The sequence below is a fragment of the Geotrypetes seraphini genome, chromosome 7 (assembly GCF_902459505.1).
Source record: "Geotrypetes seraphini chromosome 7, aGeoSer1.1, whole genome shotgun sequence".
In the NCBI taxonomy this organism is placed as follows: domain Eukaryota; kingdom Metazoa; phylum Chordata; class Amphibia; order Gymnophiona; family Dermophiidae; genus Geotrypetes; species Geotrypetes seraphini.
In genome coordinates, this window is record NC_047090.1 from 160,166,387 (window position 1) to 160,187,933 (window position 21,547).

Below are 21,547 nucleotides of genomic sequence, written 5' to 3' on the forward strand. Positions count from 1 at the left end.
CCAATGCACAGGACGTGCCAGTGCCAGTGCCCGAAGATCCTCCCTCGCCTGGGCTGGGCTGGACGGTGCGAGGGAGATCCTCCCTCTTCCCTGTGCTGGGCTGATCTGGGCTTTGAGCATTTGCGCATGCTCAAAGCCTTCTGGTCTCGCTCTCTCCGAGATTCTGAATCTGAGAATCTTGGACAGAGCGAGACTAGAAGGCTTTGAGCATGCGCAAATGCTCAAAGCCCAGACCAGCCCAGCCCAGGCGAGGGAGGATCTTCGGGCACTGGCACTGGCACGTCCTGTGCATTGGTGCTGGTACCCAATCGGGTAAGCGATGTCTTTGCGGTGCTGGGGGGGGATGTAGGATCGCGGGGGGGGGGGGTGACGCGAGCGTGGGGGGAGGATGCCGGTTCGCAGGCCAGAAGAGGGAGTAAGCAGGGGTGGCGGGAGGAGGTTATAGCAGCATGCGCGGTATACGCATGTGCGTGCTATATAGATTTTTTTATAGCAATGCTTTGTTCCCGCGCGTTATATGCATGAAAATACGGTAATTTGTTCTGATTTGCCTAAGCTCAAGTCCACATAATCTTTGAGGGATCCTAACTGAAAGGGAAAATTAAAAAGGAAATAAAAAGGCAAGCTCTTATAATACAAGAAAACAGCACATACTAAAGAAGAAATTTATACTTTCCAAAATCCCAATTAAATTACTCTTGAAGGACTGCTTAACAAACTCTCCTAACCACCAGAAAAGCAGTGAGATGGGACAGATTAAAAAATATTACAATACTGATAGGTTACAATACATTTTCAAGAAACTTTTGGGCAGAAGAATTCCCCTAATTGAAGAAATTCTGAATGAAGCAGCAAAAATTGTTTGACGCCTCTGAGTTTCTCAAGAGATATCTAAGAATATCGCAATGTTCCATTCACAAACTACTTCCCCCTAATTCCTGAGGTACAATTTAAGTAATCTCTCTTTATCAGCCAAAAATAGAATGGAGACCAGCAAAGCTGCTCGAGATTGTTGAAATACATTGCTTGCTTCTCCGTGAGTAAGCGCTAATGAATTCACAGTAATTCTACCTTCTGTAGAAGAAACAATTCTCTTCAATGGGAGATAGTAAACTCATGCTATCAGGGTTGGATAAGTTCCTAGAGCAGGGCTAGGCAATTCCGGTCCTTGAGAGCCAGAGCCAGGTCAGGTCAGGGTTTCAGGATCGCCACAATGAATATGTACGAGATGGATTTGCATGCACTGCCTCCTTGAGATGCAAATCTATCTCATGCATATTTATTGTGGATATCCTGAAAACCTGACCTGGCTTCGGCTCTCGAGGACCGGAATTGCCTACCTTTGTCCTAGAGGAAAAGGCTCAGTGGCATGGAATGCTTATACTATTTAGGTTTTTCCAAGGCACTTGTGACTTGGATTGGCCTCCCTGAAGATGGGATACTGGGCTAGATAGACCATTGGTCTGACCCAGTAAGGCTATTCTTATGTTCTCTAAAGTCGAGAACACTTAAGACATATTAATAGTTCAATAAGGAACGTCTTGTTTAAGTGTCAGTGATTTCCAGAGAGAAGCCCAAATTTTCTGGAATTTCATTATCTGGATTAGCTCTCTGGACCTGGTTTCTCCTTTACCATCGGCTACAACAACACATTATACCATCGAGTAATACTGGACGAGTCAGGACTGCTCCAATTTATCAAAGCACATTTTCTTGCAGTTAAAAAGCTTTTTGTCACAGATGCTTCTCCCCACTTGCGAGTGCTTCCAAAGCCACAAGAGCATTAAGTGCAAACAATTTTTATTGAACAACAAAAGAGAATACACTCAACCAACAAACAGCAGAGGTGTTCAATATATTACAGAAAAACGCCCAACCCAAACCCTTCCCCTTCCCAGTAATAACCCCCCCTCCCGCACATATCCGTACCCAGCAAAGTCCTGCCCAACCCTTCCTCCAAGCCAACCCCCCCCAATACCCCTAGAATAGAGACAAGATAGAAGAAACCAAAAAGTTGTGGAAAAGAGTAGACTTAAAGCAAATTCAAAATTTGGCTGGGCTTTTGAGGTGGTAGAGAATTAAGATAGGAATCCCAAACAGCTAAAAACTTATTTTTCTGCTTTGAGGCACCACGTGCATCCTTAGCCTCCCAACCCAATAACTCAAGGATAGCCAGTCTCCAACAAGGGGGGATCCGGTGAGGTCCACTCTTTCAAAATCACTTTCAAACCCAAAATACCAAGCTTCCGAACCCACAATTGAGCTCCCTTCCCTTGAACCCCACAGGAGCCCAAGCAGCCCAAAAGGAGCGCCTCAGGAGAGAGCAGCAAGGGCTGGCCCAGAATAAAAGCTCCAGCACGCTTCCAAAAGGTTTGCACAGAGGAACAATGCCAAAAAGCATGAAAGAAAGTGGCCTCTCCGACGTTAGAATTGACATCAGAAGTGAAGTCTTGTGGGTCCGGCGCTTGTACGCACCTGGCCTGGCTCGGGAAGGCAGGAAGAAAAAGATTGCAAAGGCAACACAATCAACTCACGTTGCCTTTGCGATCTACTGGTCGATCGCAATTGACCATTTGGGCACCCCTGGGCTAGAATGTACCTTTTTTCACATCTTTGGGTGATGGGAGTGGGGGTCGGTGATCACTTGGGGAAGTGGGTGGTCAATCCTTAAATCCTCCAGTGATCATCTGGCCAATATGGGTACCTTTTTAGCATTTAGATGCTTTTAAACTAGGTCTAGCTCCAAATGTAAAAAAAAAAAAAAAAAAGCCCTGGACATTTTGTTAAAGGTTTGATTACGCCTGCAGAACATCCACGTCCTAAGCCTGCTCAAAACATGCCCCCTTAAGATTTAGAAGCACTGGAGACAAAACAACCAGAAAGATGTCTGGAAAGTCTGTTTTGAGAATGCCCACTTGGATGTTTTGACTAGTAAGACGTCCAAGCGCTGGTTTATGCTGTCTTTTGGACATCTATCTTTTTTTGAAAATGAGCCCCATAACCTGAGGATGCATGTCCGACCTATGTGGCAATACTAGTGGTTCTGGCTTGCTCCACCTGTGTTATTTTGCTGAAAGCAAATGCTAAAGTTTTTACCCCTTAGGGCCCCTTTAACAAAGCCGTGGTAGCAATGCTGCCCCGGTAAATGATCTGAAGCCCATTCAATTCCTATGGGCTTTGGTGTGTTTACTGCAGCAGCATCGTTACCATAGCTTTGTAAAAGAAGCCCTTAGTAGAGGTTAGACATCCTGTATATATGTTAACCAAATCTTCCTTCTACAAGTATGGTAATTAATTTTAATCCTCTATCATACACTTCTCCCTCCGTATCCACGGGGTTAGGGGCACAGCCAGCCCGCGAATATTAAAAATCCGCAAATAATATTCGGGCTAGCTCTGACACCCCCCCCCACCCGCCATCCCTTAAGCCTTAACTGGTGGTCTAGTGGGTTTTCGGGGCAGGAGCGTAGGACAGATCACTCATAGGAAATGGCTGCATTAAGCTGCCATCGTAGTCTCAAGAGACTACGGGAGCTCACGGTAGCTATTTCCTATGAGTGATCTGCACGGGGCAGGAGCGTAGGAAGACCGCTCCTGCCCAGAAAACCCGCTAGACCACCAGGTAAGGCTTAAGGGGGGGGGGGTCTAAGAGGGCTTAAAATTAGTCCGAAAAACGAAAATGGATTTAAAAAAAAAAAAAAAATTGCGAATAACCGAATCCGCGGATGCTGAAACCGCAGATTCAGAGGGAGAAGTATATACCTATTTCATAAGTCTGCCAGTCCTATTGATTTGGCCAGCCCCACAGCACTCCAAGCATTAACCAGATTGCAGTAAATGAACTTTTGCCCTGGAGTGACCTTTCACTATTCATTGCAAGTATGCTGCTGTGCCAAATAGAGAAAGAAGAAGAAAAAAAAATCTTTTTACATTCTTCTTTTCCCCTCTTCTAGCTCCTCCAAAAGGCTGCACTGCCCTTTTATCTTAGCCATACTCTGCCTTTCTGTTTTGTGCAGCTATCTCTAAGATTTATCCCATCCCCCTATAATGTTGCTTAGACATGAAGATGGTCAGGCAGCGTCACTGTCTCTGGTTTAGCCACACACCTAGGAAATGTCTCGGAAATCTCAAGATGAGCAAATTTCCGAATAAGTCAGTAAGCTGAATGTGGGGATTACCCTCAAAACTTTTTTTTTTTTTTTTAATGTTCAATCTGAAAATATGTTAACTGAATTTGGAACCAGTTTTCTAAAAATCAGTATCATAAAATAACCACTTGTGTGTAATTGAGAAATTCAGCTGGATGTAATATCACATTCTGAGGCACTTAATATATACTAATTCATAGGTGTGTGCTAAATCTGATAGTACACTTTAGTATGGAAGGGGCCTTAGGCGTCTGGGCCAATCAGACTCCTCCCCGGTGCATTTGGGGAGAGGCCTGAGGCTCTGATTGGCCCAGGTTGTTTATGGGAGGGAAACATCCTGGGTCAGAGGGGAAGAGTTGGGCCAGCTAGGCATCCTTCCAGCCAGCCATCATAAGTAAGGCAAAGGGGTCATCGGAGGCATGGGGAGGTGTAGGGGGTGTGGGGGTTGTGTGGCTGCAGGAAAGAATAGGCATCTCTCCTTTTGCCGTGGGATGTTGGGGTGCATCGCTTGGCGATGGTGGGAGTGGGCATCTCTCCTGCTGCCAGGGGGATGTCAGGGATGTGTTGCTTGTCAGTGGGAGGGAATGGGCATCTGTCCTGCTGCCGGGGGGGCAGTGTTGAGTGGGTGCTTGATGTCGGCGGCAGGAGGGAGTAGGCATCTCTTCTGCTGCTGGGAGGAGGAGGGAGTCGGGTGGGGGAGTCGCTTTATGCCAGACGCGGGAGGGAGTGGGCATCTCTCCTGCTGATCTTCAATTTGTTTTTTTTTAACTTGCATGGGAGGGAGGCTGAGCTATCAAATTTTACTTTCCTATCAGTGTCTGAGCCAATCAGCGTTCAGGCACTGATCAGAAATTAAGGCAAGGACAGCTCTGTCGATAAATTTTGGTTGCAAATGTGGCACAACAAGGTTAGAGAATCACTTGGAGAGATCATTTTAATATTAATGGCCTCGTTGTACTACATTTGCATGGCAGTATTGGAGACTGCTAGAAAACTCGGAAAAGACCTCGGTAAGCTGTTTTGATAATCTGCCCCTAAAATACAGCTGGAACTGGTTCAGCGAGCACATTAAAGGCAGATTTTAGTTTTGAGAATCTGCCCCTAAGTCAGTTTAAGTTCTGTTGTTAGCGAGACACTGAGCACAGCACTAGCACAGGAGCAGAGAGAAAGAGAATAAGGTATGAGGCCATGTGGAGAACACCAAAGATTGAAGGAGAGACTGCAAAGGGGATGAAATACTTTTTAAAAAATAAGAGAAAACTTAAAGGGAGAAGGTGCTGAGTCGGAGTATCTGACAGGGCTCAAGGGAGTGGGAGGTGAGGGAAGTGCCAAAGCCTTTACATCATGTTTAAGAGAAGCAAGCACATAACACAAGTGCAAGAAAAAGAAGCAAAGACCTTGTTATTATTATATGTGAAAATCACAGGGAAATAAGATTTTATGTATGTGATATGTAAACCGCATAGTTGCATGTGGTACAGTATATAAATTTTTAAATAAATGGAAGACAGTGGTGGGAAGGGAAAGGAAAAGGTGAGGAAATAGGCAGAGTATGCTAGGGGATGTGGGCTCAGTTCCCAGATCACATTTTCTGCTCCCCAGGATAGAAATATACCAGTGTCACAGAGTATTCTCAGCTTCTGAAGGAACAGTTACCGTAATATCATTGCATAATGGGGACCCCTGGTGGCTAGATTTAGAACTTATGATCACAAGGCTCCAGAGGGATCCATAACCAGCTCTTAGTCAAGGAGCAAAAGAAAATTACTGTGCTAGGTAAGAAGAAAATAATTCTAGGACAGAAAGTAAGACAAGTGTTACACAGAGTAGGAACAATAGGATAGAAACAAGGAATTTCTCTCTAGATAGGTCCTTGATCTAGATAGGTCCTAACCTTGAAGACCTGAATCCTTATAAACTCCCGTACTATACTGATACACACATTTATTTCATTTGTCTTCAGAATGAAAAAAAATTTCACTCCATTTTTCAGCCATGATGATGCCCAAGCCTAACTTTAGGAAGGGGCGGGAGCATTAGGTTTTCCACAATGAATATCCATGAGATAGATTTGCATGTGAATGTATCTCATGCATATTCATGGTAGATATCCTGAAAACCGGATCAGGTATGATAACCATGTTGTTAGTCCAGGGGCATCCAACCTCGGCCCTCACCAAGTCAGGTTTCCAGGATTTCCCAAATTAATATAGGTGAGAACCTAGAAACAGAAATACGATGGTAGATGAAGGACAAATGCCCCATCCAGTCTGCCCATCCACTATCTCCTCCTCTCCCTAAGAGATTCCACACTCCTGTCCCATGCTTTCTTAAATTCAGACACAGTTTCTGTCTCCAACACCTCTACCAGAAAAGCCTATTCCATGCATCTACAATCCCTTTCTGTAAAAAAGCATTTTCTTATATTACTCCTGAGCCCATCCAATAGAAGCAGTGCATGCAAGTAGATCTCATGCAAACTCATTGGGGAAATCCTGAAAACCCGACTGGATTATGGCCTTCGAGGACTGACTCTGTGTTTGTCCAAAATGACACTGGCACACCCCTAGCCTGAGCTGTATGGGACAGCATTTTTTTTTTTTAATATTTTTTATTCATTTTCAAGATTACATTAAGTGTTAAAATATATTCAATCACATAAACAATAAATACATCTCTTAGAAATAATCATTGACACATCTCACAAATTCTTATACCCTTCCCTATCCCAACCCTCCCTCCCATATATTTCATTATCATATAAAACATGTGATATTAAAATACCCCCCTCCCTGCACCTTAAATTAACAAATAATATAAGGGAACCAATTTTAAATTAATCTTTACAATATTTCGTTAATGGTTTCCACACATCCTGAAACTTTTTAAGATAACCCCGCTGTATTGCAATAAACCTTTCCATTTTATATATATGGCATAAAGAGTTCCACCAGAAGTTGTAATTTAATCTCCTCCAATCCTTCCAATTAAATGTGATTTGCTGAATGGCAACTCCAGTCATTATAAGTAATAATTTATTGTTATTTGCAGAAATCTGACTTTTGGCTCTCATTTCCATACCAAATATCACAGTATCATAGGATAATGCCACCGGGTTAGCTAATAAATTATTAATTTGGTCCCAAATTGATTTCCAAAAATTCATAATAAATGGGCAATGAAACAATAAATGATCTAAAGTTCCTGCCTCTAAATGGCAATGCCAACATCTATTAGACAAAGAACTATCTATTTTTTGTAACCTAACAGGGGTCCATAATGCTCTGTGCAACAGAAAAAACCAAGTTTGTCTCATAGATGCTGACACCGTACATTTCATTCTCCAAGACCAAATTCGTGGCCATTGAGATGCAGTAATTTCATGCTTAATCTCAATACTCCAAATATCTCTTAGACCAGTTTTTAAATTATTTTTATTAAATCCACTTAATGTTTTGTACCACTGGGCGGCCTGGTGACCCAAGAAGTCTGTCTGAAAACACATAAACTCCATACTATTATGTTTATTAAGATATTTCCATTCAGGGAACCCCGCCTGAATGGCATGCTTCAGCTGCAACCATCTAAAGTTTTCTGAGTTTTTGAGACCAAATTTATGTTGCAACTGTGAAAACTCCAGCATAGTACCCATTAGCAATAACATCATCCAATATTCGTATTCCTGCTATCATCCATTGCTTCCAGACTAGTCTCTCCCCGCCAATTTGTATCTTGGAGTTTACCCATATAGACTGTTTTGTAGATTTATAAATTGGAATAGTTGTTAGGTTGCTTACATATCGCAATGTTTTCCATGTATCTACTAGTATACTATTATCTTTACTATAGCTAGGCATTTTGATACTGAGTACATGGTACAAACGCAAAGGAGACATGAGTTGCCATTCTAACCACAACCAGTCAGGGAGTTTTTCCAGGGACAGCATTAAAAGTTGCATAAAAGATAAATCTACTCGTAAATCAGAATATTTCTGCATCAGTATCAAATCGATTAGAACATGGAACAAGAAAAGGTAGTGCAATAAAGTAAAAACACACACAGAAAAGAATAAAAAACGAACCAATCCAAATCATTTCAGAAAGGCTGCTTACTTTCACTTTCTTACTTAGTACAGAAAAGTACAGAAATGTTTGCTGGGAGATTAACTATGGGGAACCGTCTAAAATTCTTTCGTCAGTAGTTTTTCCCACACTGTGCTCTTCCTTTTCCTAGCCACTGATACCAAAGAGGGAGTTCCTCGTCTAATGGGAAAGTGAAAGTTTGGCTGAGGCTGCCCTCAGAAAGGACAGATGGATCTCAAGCAGTAATGACATACACTTCTCCCTCCATATTCGCTGTCATAGGGGATTAACAGAACCACAAATACAGAAAAACTGCGAATAACTTTTTCATATGTTATTCGCTGTTTTGTATTAAAAACCATCATGAATATGGTGAAATCACGAATAACATGGTGGGAGACCTGGCCTGTTCCTGAAGGAGAGGCAAAACATGGTGAAGAAAGTGCTGGGAATCAGCGATTTTCTCTGTAAACGCTTGGAATCAGCGATTTCTCTATGCAAGCTGACATAATTTGGGGGGAGGAGCCAGCAAGCTAAAAACCGTGAATAATCGAAACCACGAATACGGAGGGAGAAGTGTATGAGATAAATCTAACCAAAGGCCCCCTAGGATCCTGTGTGAAGGCAAGGAAATGGGGTCTCTAATCCAAACTGCCTGTGTTTTTGATGCCAGTTATTTGTTGAGGTGTCAATTCAATTTGCATAATATAATTAGCAGCTCATGGAATGGATTTTTGGCTTGGGATATGGTATAGCATATTCATGTTTGAATCTGCTGTTTGAGGAGGCCAGTTGGGTACACTATGGCAACATCTGAACTTGAGGAAGCAGGGAAAAAATGCCTACTACCATGGTGCCCTCTAACAGGAGAGCTTGTAGGACCTTAAAACCACAAGTGTAAATTAGAGAATGACACAGGGACAAAATTTTCTCTGTCCTCACAGGCACTCATTTCCCCGTCCCATCCCGGCCAGTTATTTTCCTGTCCTTGCCCCATTCCTGCTCTGTCCTCATCTGCACAAGCCTGAAACACTTTAAAATCATAAGTGTTCGAGGCTTGTGCAGTTAAGGCAGGGCTTACAGGAATGGGGCAGGGACAAGGACAGCGACAAAACACGCAGGGATGGGACGGGGAAAAATTTGTCCCCGTGTCATTCTCTAGTGTAAATCCTCTGGCCGACAGCCTCTATAAAGTCAGGTGACTCCTGATCCCCATCTTGGGTTCTACTCTCCCTCCGCTCAGTCAGTCCTTTTTTAGTGTCATAGAAACCTAGAAATAGACGGCAGATAAGGGCCCACGGCCCATCTAGTCTGCCCACCTTAATGTCCCTCCCCTACCTTTGCCCTGTGAATAGATCCCATGTGCCGATCCCATTTTGCCTTAAAATCAGGCACGCTGCTGGCCTCCATCACCTGTAGTGGAAGACTATTCCAGCGATCAACCACTCTTTCAGTGAAAAAGAATTTCCTGGTGTCACCTCGTAGTTTCCCGCCCCTGATTTTCAACGGATGCCCTCTTGTTGTCGTGGGACCCTTGAAAAAGAAGATATCTTCCTCCGCCTCGATGCGGCCCGTAAGATACTTGAACGTCTCGATCATGTCCCCCCTCTCTCTGCGCTCCTCGAGCGAGTATAGCTGTAATTTGTCAAGCCGTTTTTCGTATGGTAGATCCTTGAGTCCCGAGACCATCCGGGTGGCCATTCTTTGCACCGACTCCAGTCTCAGCACATCCTTGCGATAATGCGGCCTCCAGAATTGCACACAGTATTCCAGGTGGGGCCTCACCATGGATCTATACAATGGCATAATGACTTCCGCCTTACGACTGACGAAACCCCTTCGTATGCAGCCCATGATTTGTCTTGCCTTGGACGAAGCCTGCTCCACTTGATTGGCAGACTTCATGTTCGTGTCTGCGAATCATTATGCAAGTGAACATGTGGCCTGCGATGGCTCCACCCCCTCATCCTACATAGTTTTCTTTTTAAGGCTCATAGGCTCCTCTCTAATCTATATCCTGTAATGTCGCAACTGCAAAAGAGATCTCAGGTGAGTGTGATGCAAGGAAATTCAAGGTCTAAGTCAAGGTCAGAAGGTAAAGATGAATTGAGGATGAAGAGCTGAGATATGGGGAAGAGGAATGGCCTCCCTTTGTTTTTACGATGGAGGACCCTATCTTATGGTCATTTAGTGATGCTGGATGGGGGGGCCTGTCTTATGAAAGACAACTATGCAGCCCTCAGGGCCTGCGGGGATTATCTATACTGCCATGAGGCAGTAAGGTGAAACTTGTTTCGGGATGAACTGAAAACACTCTCAGATCTGCTGATCAAAAACTAGCAAGTCAGAATAAGCTTTCAATATGATGAACAATCTCTTCTGCAATAACTGAGTGGGGCAGAACCATTCCACTTTTCTAATTTGCAGTTCTGCCCAGTGCTTTCAGGAAGACACGGCGCCTCGGAAACACAGGGTTTCCCCCCATTATTTTGCTATGCACGAGCAGTTCCCTTATGGACATGATGTACTTTCTCCAACATATTTTGCAAATGTTTCAAAGTACGCATTTGCTTACACCAGATCATTGCATGAATGTACAAAACTTTCCATATTCAGAACAAATTTTCCCTTTATGTCTGAGGTAAAATTATTTGGGTTCATATTCAGCCACCGTGGTCAGCACTGTTTTTAATCGTCAGCCACAGCAGCTAACTAAAACTGTGTTAGAAGCCTCCTCTTATCTTGATTTTAGAAAGCAGATAAAAATTCAATTATTCAATAGGCTGGGTTCTTAATGTATCTTATCATTTAACTTAACATTTTTTACTCTATTTTAAATTGTCTGTATTTTTCTTGCACTGTAAGTATTTCTCCCCATATTGTATGCATTTAACTTGCCGAATCTCAAATGATTTGTATTGTATGTACCATGCTTAATTGTTGTGAACCGCCTAGAACTTTCAGGTATGGCGGCATATAAAAATAAATTATTATTATTATATCAGCACCAGGATCTGGACCACAGCAGGTGCTGAATATCCGTGCAGGCAGTCAGTGCTGGTACTGGCACTATCCAGATAGCTGATCAGATAATGGCTTTCCTAACTACACGGATAGTGCTCTAAATACCATCCAAAAAGGTATTTATGTCTCTTTGTAGGTCTTCGCAATCCTTCTGTGTCCTCAAAACTCTGAATAACTTTGTATCATCCACAAATTTAATCACCTCACTCGTCGTGCCAATTTCTAGGTCGTTTATAAATATGTTGAAGAGCACAGGCCCGAGCACCGAACCCTGCGGCACTCCACTCGCGACACTTTTCCAGTCCGAGTATTGTCCATTCACCCCCACTCTCTGTTTCCTATCCGCCAACCAGTTTTTAATCCACGTGAGTATATTACCCTTGAAGGCATGACCCCCCCATACTCCCACAGTGGTCACTGACCACCTCCCACCCCCCATATCCTCAAAGATATGAATGAAACAGTACATACCTTTCTGTATGACAGCTTCAGATGTTATGGGCAGTCTTATTAAAGCAGCAAGCAGGATCCTGCCTAGTGGGCAGTATATTCAACCAGAGAGATGGGGACTCAGGCTCACCATACCCCACTACTACACTTATGGTGCAACATGTGAGCCTTCCACAACCCATCCAAATCCCATTACCTACATATAGGCGACACCTGTAGGCAGTGGCGTAGTGAGAGAGAGGTTGGCACCCAGGGCGGTGGTGCCTGGCATTACTGTGCCATGTGCCCTCCACTTCTTGAAATGTTTGCTGGTGCGAGCAGCATCTTCCACCTGCTGCTTGCACAAGCCTGGTCTCCCTTCTGACGTCATGTCCTGGTCCCCCTTCCTACAAAAACTACACTGGCTACCAGTACCTTACAGGGCTAAATTTAAATGATTTTCAAGGTCCTCAAACAAAATGGGCTAGAATACTTAAAAAATAAGTTCATCCTTACACATCCTTATAAGATCTTTGTGGTCCTCTCAAGGAGCATCACTACTGTATCTGTACCCTCATCAAAAGAAAATGGATGATGTGATATGCACCAGCGAGACTTCTCAGGAAGAGTAAGAGGTTAACTTCCGCTAATGCTACCATTCCACCTTCATACAGTAGGAGCTGCAAGCTCAAGACTGAGCAGATTACATGTCCCAGATTGCCCTGGGCTTTACAGCTCAGTGCTAAGCTGCCTTAACAAGGTAACCTGCTGAGTCAGCAGACTGAGGGAGCCTTAGAAAGGTTTGTGACGTGTGCAAGAACCTCCAGGGGTAACTGGCCTCTACTGAAGCAGGATAAGCCAAGCCCATAAGGAAAATAAATGTGGAAGTGACTTAAGGCTTTGTGACTTTCCTGAGTCTGTGAGAAAACAGTCTCAGGTCTCTAGAAGTAAAAGCTTTCTTGTTGCACATTTTTACAGTGGTTGTTTGTGCTGATTTGAGTGCATGTGGGCAGGGCTCCGGGTGAGTCTGGACTGGGCTCTGCCACACCCCCACACTCTGGAATTTACTCCCAGAGAGGCTAAGTCTAATTCCAGATGACTTCTACTTCAGGAAGCAGGTAAAAGCCTGGCTCTTCACCCAAGTCTTCAATACGAGGGTGATTTGAAAAGTTTGGTAAAAAGCAAGTTAAACAATGTAGAGAGTTGCACGGGGACAGAAATCCCACCCATCCCCGCCAGGATCCTCTCCATCCCCACCCGTCCCCGCCAGGATCCTCTCCGTCCCCACCCATCCCCACAAGGAATTACCCCCATCCCCGCCCGTCCCCATAAAAAGCAGCAATTACTTCTGACAGGATCATCAATTCCACACTTTCTTTTGTGTTTGCGCTGCTGTTTTCCTTGTGGAATCTCTTTGGTGGAACCCTTATTTTGTTTTCTGTTCAGGTAATTAACTTATAAACCCCCTTTTTACTAAGGCTGATGTGTCCATTATATTATATGGACGAACCCTGCTTCCAAAGCCTTCCAGCCCCGTGGGAGTCCCGTGGGCCAGTGGGGGGTCCCCGTGGGAGTCTCGTGGGTTAGGGGGGATTCCCACGGGACCCGTGGGATTCCCGCGATCCCCGTTCCCGTGCAGACCTCTAGTCTCCACTGAGGGCTATACACTTAGGGCTCCTTTTACTAAGGTGCGCTAGCGGTTTTAGCGCGCGCTAAACGCTAACACCTCCACAGAGCTTGCATTAGTAATTTTCATTTAGCGCGTGGTTTGTGTGCGCTAATCTTTAGCGCCCGTTAAAAACACTAGCACACCTTAGTAAAAGGAGCCCTTAGTCCAGCGAGTTTCCAGTTTTTTTCATAAATGATTTTTCCTATAAGGTGATGACTATACAGGTTGCTACATATACTGAAACTAAATCAGTTCCTTATATCTTGTCTAATTGTATAATCAACTTGCCTCGAGTTTAGCCTCTCATCTGTTCATTCCAATGAACTTTGTACCACCCTAATAACTGCACCTTGGCCTCTCGGCTATAGGATAAGCTGTATTGTAGAAAGCATTAGCATCATATCTATGTTAGTTGAATGTTCTGATGTGTGTTTATCGTTTTTCATAAGAATTATGCTGACATTGTATTATATCTCTCTTATTTGAATGACATTGTATTATATCTCTCTTATTTGAATGACATCGCTAGGTCAGCCAAACGAGGGTCTGTTGGAGCAAGCACGAGGTGAAGCTGGGGGCGGAGCGGAGGTGCTGTAAGCAGACTGTGTGCTTGTTCCCAACTACAGGGCAGAGGAGGCTGACACAGCGGGCGGACTAGAACAGGAGGAAAGAGAGCAGCGGAGAGGTTAGGAGAAGCAAAAGGAGAGTCGGAGAAGGCAGAAAAAGGGGGCGGAGAGGAGCAGAGAAGGCAGGAGAAGCAGCAAAGGGAGCGGGTGGTAGCCCCTCCCACCCCCGACGTCACAGCCGAGCTCCCCCATAAAAGGGGTCGAGCCAACGGCGCCCAGCCGTTGATTTCAGTCTTTCTTCTATCTCACCTCTTCCAAATCTTTCAACTCTCTTCTTTCTACCTAACCAACAAGCAACCAAACCCTTGCACTTAACAGGCGGTCCACACCAATCACTCTATCCCTAAACCATCTTAAACAGGCAGACCACACTATCCTCTAACATCCTCTAATCAGATTGACCTCACTAGCACACTAACAAGCAGGCAAATCTAACCAACAATTAATTAACTACTCTATCCCTCTGACTAAGAACTAACTACTTCTATCCCTCCAACCTCAACACCTTCTGACCTACACCTAACAGCCCCTACCCCTTAAAAAAAAATAAAATAAAATAAAATAAATTAAATAAAAAATTTTTTCTTTATTTTTTAATGGCAGGCAGAACTAGAAGCAGCAAGACTTCAATCAAGACAGGCACTTCATTAGCCGGTAGTACCCAGGGGATGGCTACGGTCTTCGTACAGTCAGAAGGAAAGCCAGGACAGAGAGCGGAGGTCTCTGTACAGACCGAGGCCATCCCCTCAAAGATGTCTACAGTCTCCACACAGACGGAAGCAATGGTTCAGCCTGATGAAAGCCTTCTGCGAGAGCTGAGGAGCCTGAGAGAAGAGGTTCAACGCTTAAGAAGCATCCGTGACGACGAAACCTTCATCGATGGAGTCATACAGGAGCTGTCCCAGATCGCTGAACAAGAACCTGACAGGGCCATCCTAGAGACACCCAAAGCTTCAAAACCTACAAACTTGAAACCAACCATCGGTATTCAGGAAGTTACTGAGGACGCTGATTCCTGGCAGCTTGTGACTTCCTCCACAGTAAAACGCAGTAAACCTAATTCGGTTTCTTTCTCTCACATGCAGGGCAACTCCACATCGACACCTCAAATCACCCTTAAGAACAGATACCAGCTGCTTCAGGAAGATCCTGACAACGAGGTACAGGAGGTTGTTCAGCAGACGGTTCCAGTTCCGGAGTCAACAGATCGGACCACCCCTAAGAAGCGCAGGGTGGTAGTCATCGGGGATTCGCTACTAAGGGGCACCGAGGGACCAATTTGTAGACCATACCTGCAATCAAGAGAGGTCTGCTGTTTGCCAGGGGCCAGGATCCGGGATGTAACTGCTTGCCTGGACAGACTCATCAAGCCCAGAGACCACTTCCCCATGATTCTCATCCACGTCGGAACCAATGACACCGCCAGGAGCACCGCGGAGAGCATACCCGATGACTTCAGAGCCCTGGGTGAGAAGCTGAGGAGGATGGATGCGCAGGTGGTCTTCTCCTCGATCCTCCCAGTGAGGGGCAAGGGCAGGGCCAGGGAGGATCGCATCCGGAGGGCGAACGACTGGCTGCGAGGATGGTGCAAGGAGATGAACTTTGGGTTCCTGCACCATGGAGAGGCACTGCAAGGATTACAGGGACCAGACGGGTTATACCTGACCAGAAGAGGGAAGAACGTCCTGGGACACCGCTTAGCCTGCCTACTTCACAAGGCTTTAAACTAGGTACGTTGGGGGAGGGTACTGGCACAAACAACCTACTTGACGAGCTAAGCTACCAATTTCTTCTTGAGACTGAAGTAAGGGAGACTAAAGAAAGTAAACACTATAATTCAGGGTCACATTATAATTCTGGGTCACATTGTTATGCTGGGGCTAAGGGGAGTATACATTGTAAATCTGGGTCTAAGGGGAGTTCAAATTGTAATTCTGGATCTAGGAGGGGTGCACACTGTGATTCTGGGACTAGGAGAAGTACACATTGTAATTCTGGGTCCAGTGACAGAATACACACTGCAAACTGTATTATAGGAAGTCAAGTTGCTCAAGAGGGAATACCCCCACAGGGTACACACAATTCTGAGTCTAGGTTAGGCATAAACTGTAGTTCTGGTTATGGGGAATCCGGGAAAGGTGCACGTTGCAGCTCTGGGTCTAGGAAGAGTACGAGACATGCAAATAATGCTAAAGGTGGCCTAGTTGCTATAGCAGGAATGACCCCACTGAGACATAACAAACATACAACATGGAGGGCTATGTACGTCAACGCCCACAGTCTGGGAAACAAGATCCTGGAACTGGAAACAGAAATGATAAATGCCGACTTGGATGTGGTGGCGATATCTGAGACCTGGCTCACAGACTCCCACGGGTGGGACATGGTCATACCGGGTTACAACTTGCTTCGCCGGGACAGGGAGGGCAAAATGGGAGGAGGTATAGCATTATATACTAAAGATGACATTAAAGTCACCAGAATCACAGATGTACGGTACACTGGGGAATCCCTTTGGGTAAATTTGGCCAGAGGGAAGGACAAATGCCTGTATCTTGGCGTAGTATACAGACCCCTACGACAACAGGATGACCAAGATATGGAATTAATCGGAGATATAGAGAATATCACCTTGCGTGGGGACACAGTATTGTTAGGTGACTTCAACATGCCTGATGTGGATTGGGTCACGCTTTCCTCTGATTCATGCAGCAGCAGGAGGCTATTGAATTCCTTGAAGGGAGCAAGACTAAGGCAACTAGTGTTGGAACCAACAAGGGATCAGGCAATCCTAGACCTGATACTTACCAATGGAGAAAGTGTCACAGAGGTCTCGGTGGGCGACACATTGGCCTCCAGCGACCACAACATGGTATGGTTCAATCTCAGAAAAGGTTTCACTAAATCTACCACACTGACCAAGGTCCTTAAATTCAAGGACACAAACTTCAAAGAAATGGGAGACTTCGTTCACCAGATGCTACAAAGCCAAACAGAAACCGATAACGTGGAAGAAATGTGGTCAACTATGAAAGCCACCATACAGGAAGCAACAAACCGCTATGTTAAATCGGTAAGTAAACGGAGTAGGAACAATAAGCCACAATGGTTCTCTACGGAGATCTCGGACCTCATCAAGGAGAAGAAAAAAGCATTCATCTCTTACAAACAATCAGGGAAACAGGACTCCAGGGAAATCTATCTGACCAAGTCAAAAACAGTCAAAACAGCAGTTAGGGAGGCCAAATTCCGAATGGAGGAGTCTTTAGCAAGGAACATAAAGAGAGGAGATAAATCCTTTTTCAGGTATATCAGTGACAGGAACAAGAACTCAGGTGGGATAGTATGCCTCAGGAAACCAGGGGGAGACTATGCAGAAACGGACTCGGAGAAAGCCCAACTGTTAAATGAATACTTCTGCTCAGTCTTCACCCGCGAGGCGCCGGGACTTGGTCCTCAGCTGCAGACAAGGGTTGACTCAGCTGATCCATTTAGTAATTTCGAGTTTACGCCCAGCAGTGTCTACTGCGAGCTGTCAAAGCTCAAGGTTAACAAGGCAATGGGGCCTGACAACCTACACCCCAGGGTGCTCAGGGAGTTGTGTGATGTCTTGGCGGAACCGCTATCCGCACTCTTCAATCTCTCCCTTAGTACAGGTGACGTCCCGTTGGACTGGAAAATGGCTAACGTCATTCCACTTCATAAGAAAGGCTCCAAGATGGAAACAGCAAACTACAGACCGGTGAGTCTCACATCAATAGTGAGCAAACTAATGGAAACTCTAATCAAACGCCAATTGGATACGATCATGAACGAGGAGAATCTACGTGATCCCCGTCAACATGGATTTACTAAGGGGAGATCCTGCCAATCCAACCTGATCGGCTTCTTTGACTGGGTGACGAGAAAGCTGGATGTTGGGGAGTCCCTGGACATCGTATACCTGGACTTCAGCAAAGCATTCGATAGCGTACCACACCGCAGGTTGCTGAGCAAAATGAGTTCTATAGGATTGGGCGACACGCTGACGAAATGGATTGGGAACTGGCTTGAGGGTAGGCTTCAGAGGGTAATGGTGAATGGCACCCCCTCCGAAACGACGGAGGTGATCAGTGGAGTGCCACAGGGCTCCGTCCTGGGCCCGATCCTGTTCAACATCTACATAAGAGACTTGGCAGAAGGTCTCCGAGGTAAAATAACATTATTCGCTGATGACGCCAAACTAAGCAATGTAGTGGCCAAGAGTACAACAGACAAAAACTCAATGCCCGACAACATGATGCACGACCTACTACTACTGGAGCGCTGGTCTAGGTCCTGGCAACTCAGCTTCAATGCCAAAAACTGCAAAGTCATGCACCTGGGCAGCCATAATCCATGCAAGACTTACACCCTAAATGGCGAGATCCTAACAAGAACTGAAGCAGAGCGTGACCTAGGGGTGATCGTCAGTGAGGACATGAAGGCTGCCAATCAAGTGGAGCAAGCTTCCTCCAAAGCAAGGCAAATCATAGGTTGCATACGCAGGAGTTTCGTCAGCCGTAAGCCTGAAGTCATTATGCCATTGTATAGATCCATGGTGAGACCACACCTGGAGTACTGTGTGCAATTTTGGAGGCCGCATTACCGAAAAGATGTGCTGAGACTAGAGTCGGTGCAGAGAATGGCAACCCGGATGATCGCGGGTCTCAAGGATCTCCCTTACGAGGAAAGGCTGGATAAGTTACAGCTCTACTCACTCGAGGAACGCAGAGAGAGGGGAGACATGATCGAGACGTTCAAGTATCTCACGGGTCGCATCGAAGTGGAAGAAGATATCTTCCTTCTCAAGGGTCCCACGGCAACCAGGGGGCACCCGTGGAAAATCAGGGGAGGGAAACTGCACAGTGACACCAGGAAATTCTTTTTCACTGAGAGAGTGGTTGACCGCTGGAATAATCTTCCACTTCAGGTCACTGAGGCCAGCAGCGTGCCTGATTTTAAGGCCAAATGGGATAGATACGTGGGATCTATTCACTGAGTTAGGTGGGGAAGGGTCATTGCGGTGGGCAGACTGGATGGGCCGTGGCCCTTATCTGCCGTCTATTTCTATGTTTCTATGACAGTGCTATTATATATTTGAAACTGTTTCATGGTGGTCCTATTATTAAATTTCAATTTGCTGATTTTGAGTTTATCTCATTCGTATTTGTTTATATTTGATCTTTTTACTTCATAAAAGCGATTAATAAATCCAAATAAATAAATAAAGATTTTACAGCTGAAAAAAATATTCAAAAATAATACCAAACCCATTCTACCACATGCTATCAGATGTATTAATTAATCAATTTCAATGACATTCTAAAATCTGAATTCATCCCAGATGTTTAATAAGTAGTTATGTATCTATATAATAAAATGCTAAGCGCGCATGCGCAATCTTACCACGTGCTTCCCTGATCTGTCGCGCTGTGGCCGGTAGGAGTGCGCATGCGTGCCAGACAAGCCTCCCTGCTCTCCACCTCGCATCGCTGCAGTGGGTCCTCTCACGAAATGCACCTGTGTCGGAGAAGGATTCCGACGAAGGCGGCGATCATGAGGGGAGCCGCCGTGGCACCTTCAAAATTAAAATTAAACTTCGGCCAGAAACGGCCCCCAAAAGTTGGTATTTTAACACCTGAAGCAGGTGATTCGTCCACTGAAACATGGCCCCATGTTGTGTTTTTAAAGTTGGTGCTTTTATTATTTTTAAAGAAAGTTTTAAAAATCTTGTTTATTAATGTTACTTTAAGAAGCTAGGGAAGAACTAGGCTGCTGTATGGAAGAGAGTTTACATTTGGATTTTAGATTTAATTTTACATTTGGATTTTAGATTTAATTTCTCATCTTTTCAAATCCAAGTTACAATTAGGTGCAACAGGTATGTGTTCCTTCCTGAAATGACAGACATTCTAATTTGATGTGTATAGGTGCTTTGCTCAAAATCAAAAGGAACTCAATGAGAAAACCAAGATTTGAATCCTGTTTCTACTGCAGCCTGGAGAACTAAATGCTCTGACGCTCAATAGAATTCCTATGAGCATCGGAGCATTTATTGCTCTGGGCCACAGTAGAAACCTTTACCGCAGCTTAGTAAAAGAGGGCCTAATTTAATTATCACAGTATTCCTTCTGGGTCTTTCTTCTGCTGTCCAGGTCAGCTGAAGTTAGGGGCCGCACCAGTGGGGGTGGTGTGGGCTAGAGAACACACACACTCACCTATTGCAAAATGGTGACATCTACTGGCCAGACGCATGTGCCAAGTGTTGGAGGGAGTCACAGTTTGTGTTTCTAGGCCACGTACCCTCACTGCAATGGCTGCGAAACCCCCTGGAGAACTATAAACAAAGGCTCATGGTGCCAGTGCCCAGTAGGGGCTGGTTCCAGTTAAGTGGGAAGATCAAAGGAGGGGACAAATTGCTGGGTGAAAAATATACAAAAAATAAGGAATTTTAAAAAATGCCTCTTACCTGTTCCATATTATATCCATGTTTCTCTTTTGTAATTGCAATGTATTCATCCACTGTAAAAACAAAAAGGATTGGTTTTATGAGCATTATTTAAAAAACAAATCATATTTGGAACTTCAGATCTACCCTTCAAAAGAAGTATTTTCTATGCAGTTTGTGGGATTTCAAATCCAGATCTAAACGTTGCACAGTATTTAACAGTATTCATCCACTAGAGTTGGAAATTTTGGTATCAATATTCAGCAGTGGCAGTGATAGTTTTTATTTAAATGCTGAAGCCAGCTTATCAATTACTATGTGTATTTAGTGTCATTATAAAGTAAAGGTGCATTTTAGAAAGGATATCCAAACTGGAATTCAGAAGTCCATGTTGGGTATGTCAAGTGGCTTTTTAGAAGGATCTACTAACATAGACTCTGTCTAAAACATGCAGGAATGGGTCAGGTGGTGTGTGATGGGAGCATCCGTTTTGCAAGCACCAATCTAAACTATATGGCAAATTAAACATGTATGCTGGTATTTCAAAACATACCCATGTATATCAGCCACGTCAGACATATACAGGTATATTTTCTTCTGATGCTGTCACATAACCCTATATCCATTACCGATATTACTTTCAAGGGGAGGGGGAAACAAAAATCAGTGGGGTGCTGCACAAAATATTTTCCTGCTGAAATGGGGAATGCACATGTACCATATATACTTGAATATAAACCAAGGTACCATTTTTGCCCCTCTTTCTAGGGGGAAAAATGGTAACTTTTTTTTTATATATATATATATATATATATATATATATATATATCCTTGGCCAGGCACAATACTCCAAGTGGAGCCTCATCAATGACCTGTACAGGGACGTCAACACCTCCTTTCTTCTGCAGGTTATAGCTCTCTCTATACAACCTAGCATCCTCCTTGTTGCCTTCAGATCCTCAGACACTGTACTTGTATTTTTTTGTATAAAGAATCCCTTAATCCCACTATCCTGGAATTCTTTGAGACCTGACACTACCACAAACTCAAACTATCTTTCCCCTCGTTAAAAGGCGTCATGTATGCAGGTAAATTAGGG

The 21,547-nt window shown here is 44.5% G+C and overlaps 1 protein-coding gene across 5 annotated transcripts in view; it reads right to left on the reverse strand.

The window, feature by feature from the left end:
• The window catches only part of RCOR1 (REST corepressor 1), a 266,962-nt gene that overhangs the window by 92,083 nt on the left and 153,332 nt on the right, over nucleotides 1–21,547 (reverse strand). For all 5 annotated transcript variants that reach the window (XM_033953340.1, XM_033953343.1, XM_033953339.1 and 2 more), the window contains exon 4: nucleotides 20,470–20,522. In XM_033953340.1, coding sequence (XP_033809231.1) covers nucleotides 20,470–20,522 — 53 coding nt within the window. The remainder of the gene's footprint in view (nucleotides 1–20,469; nucleotides 20,523–21,547) is intronic.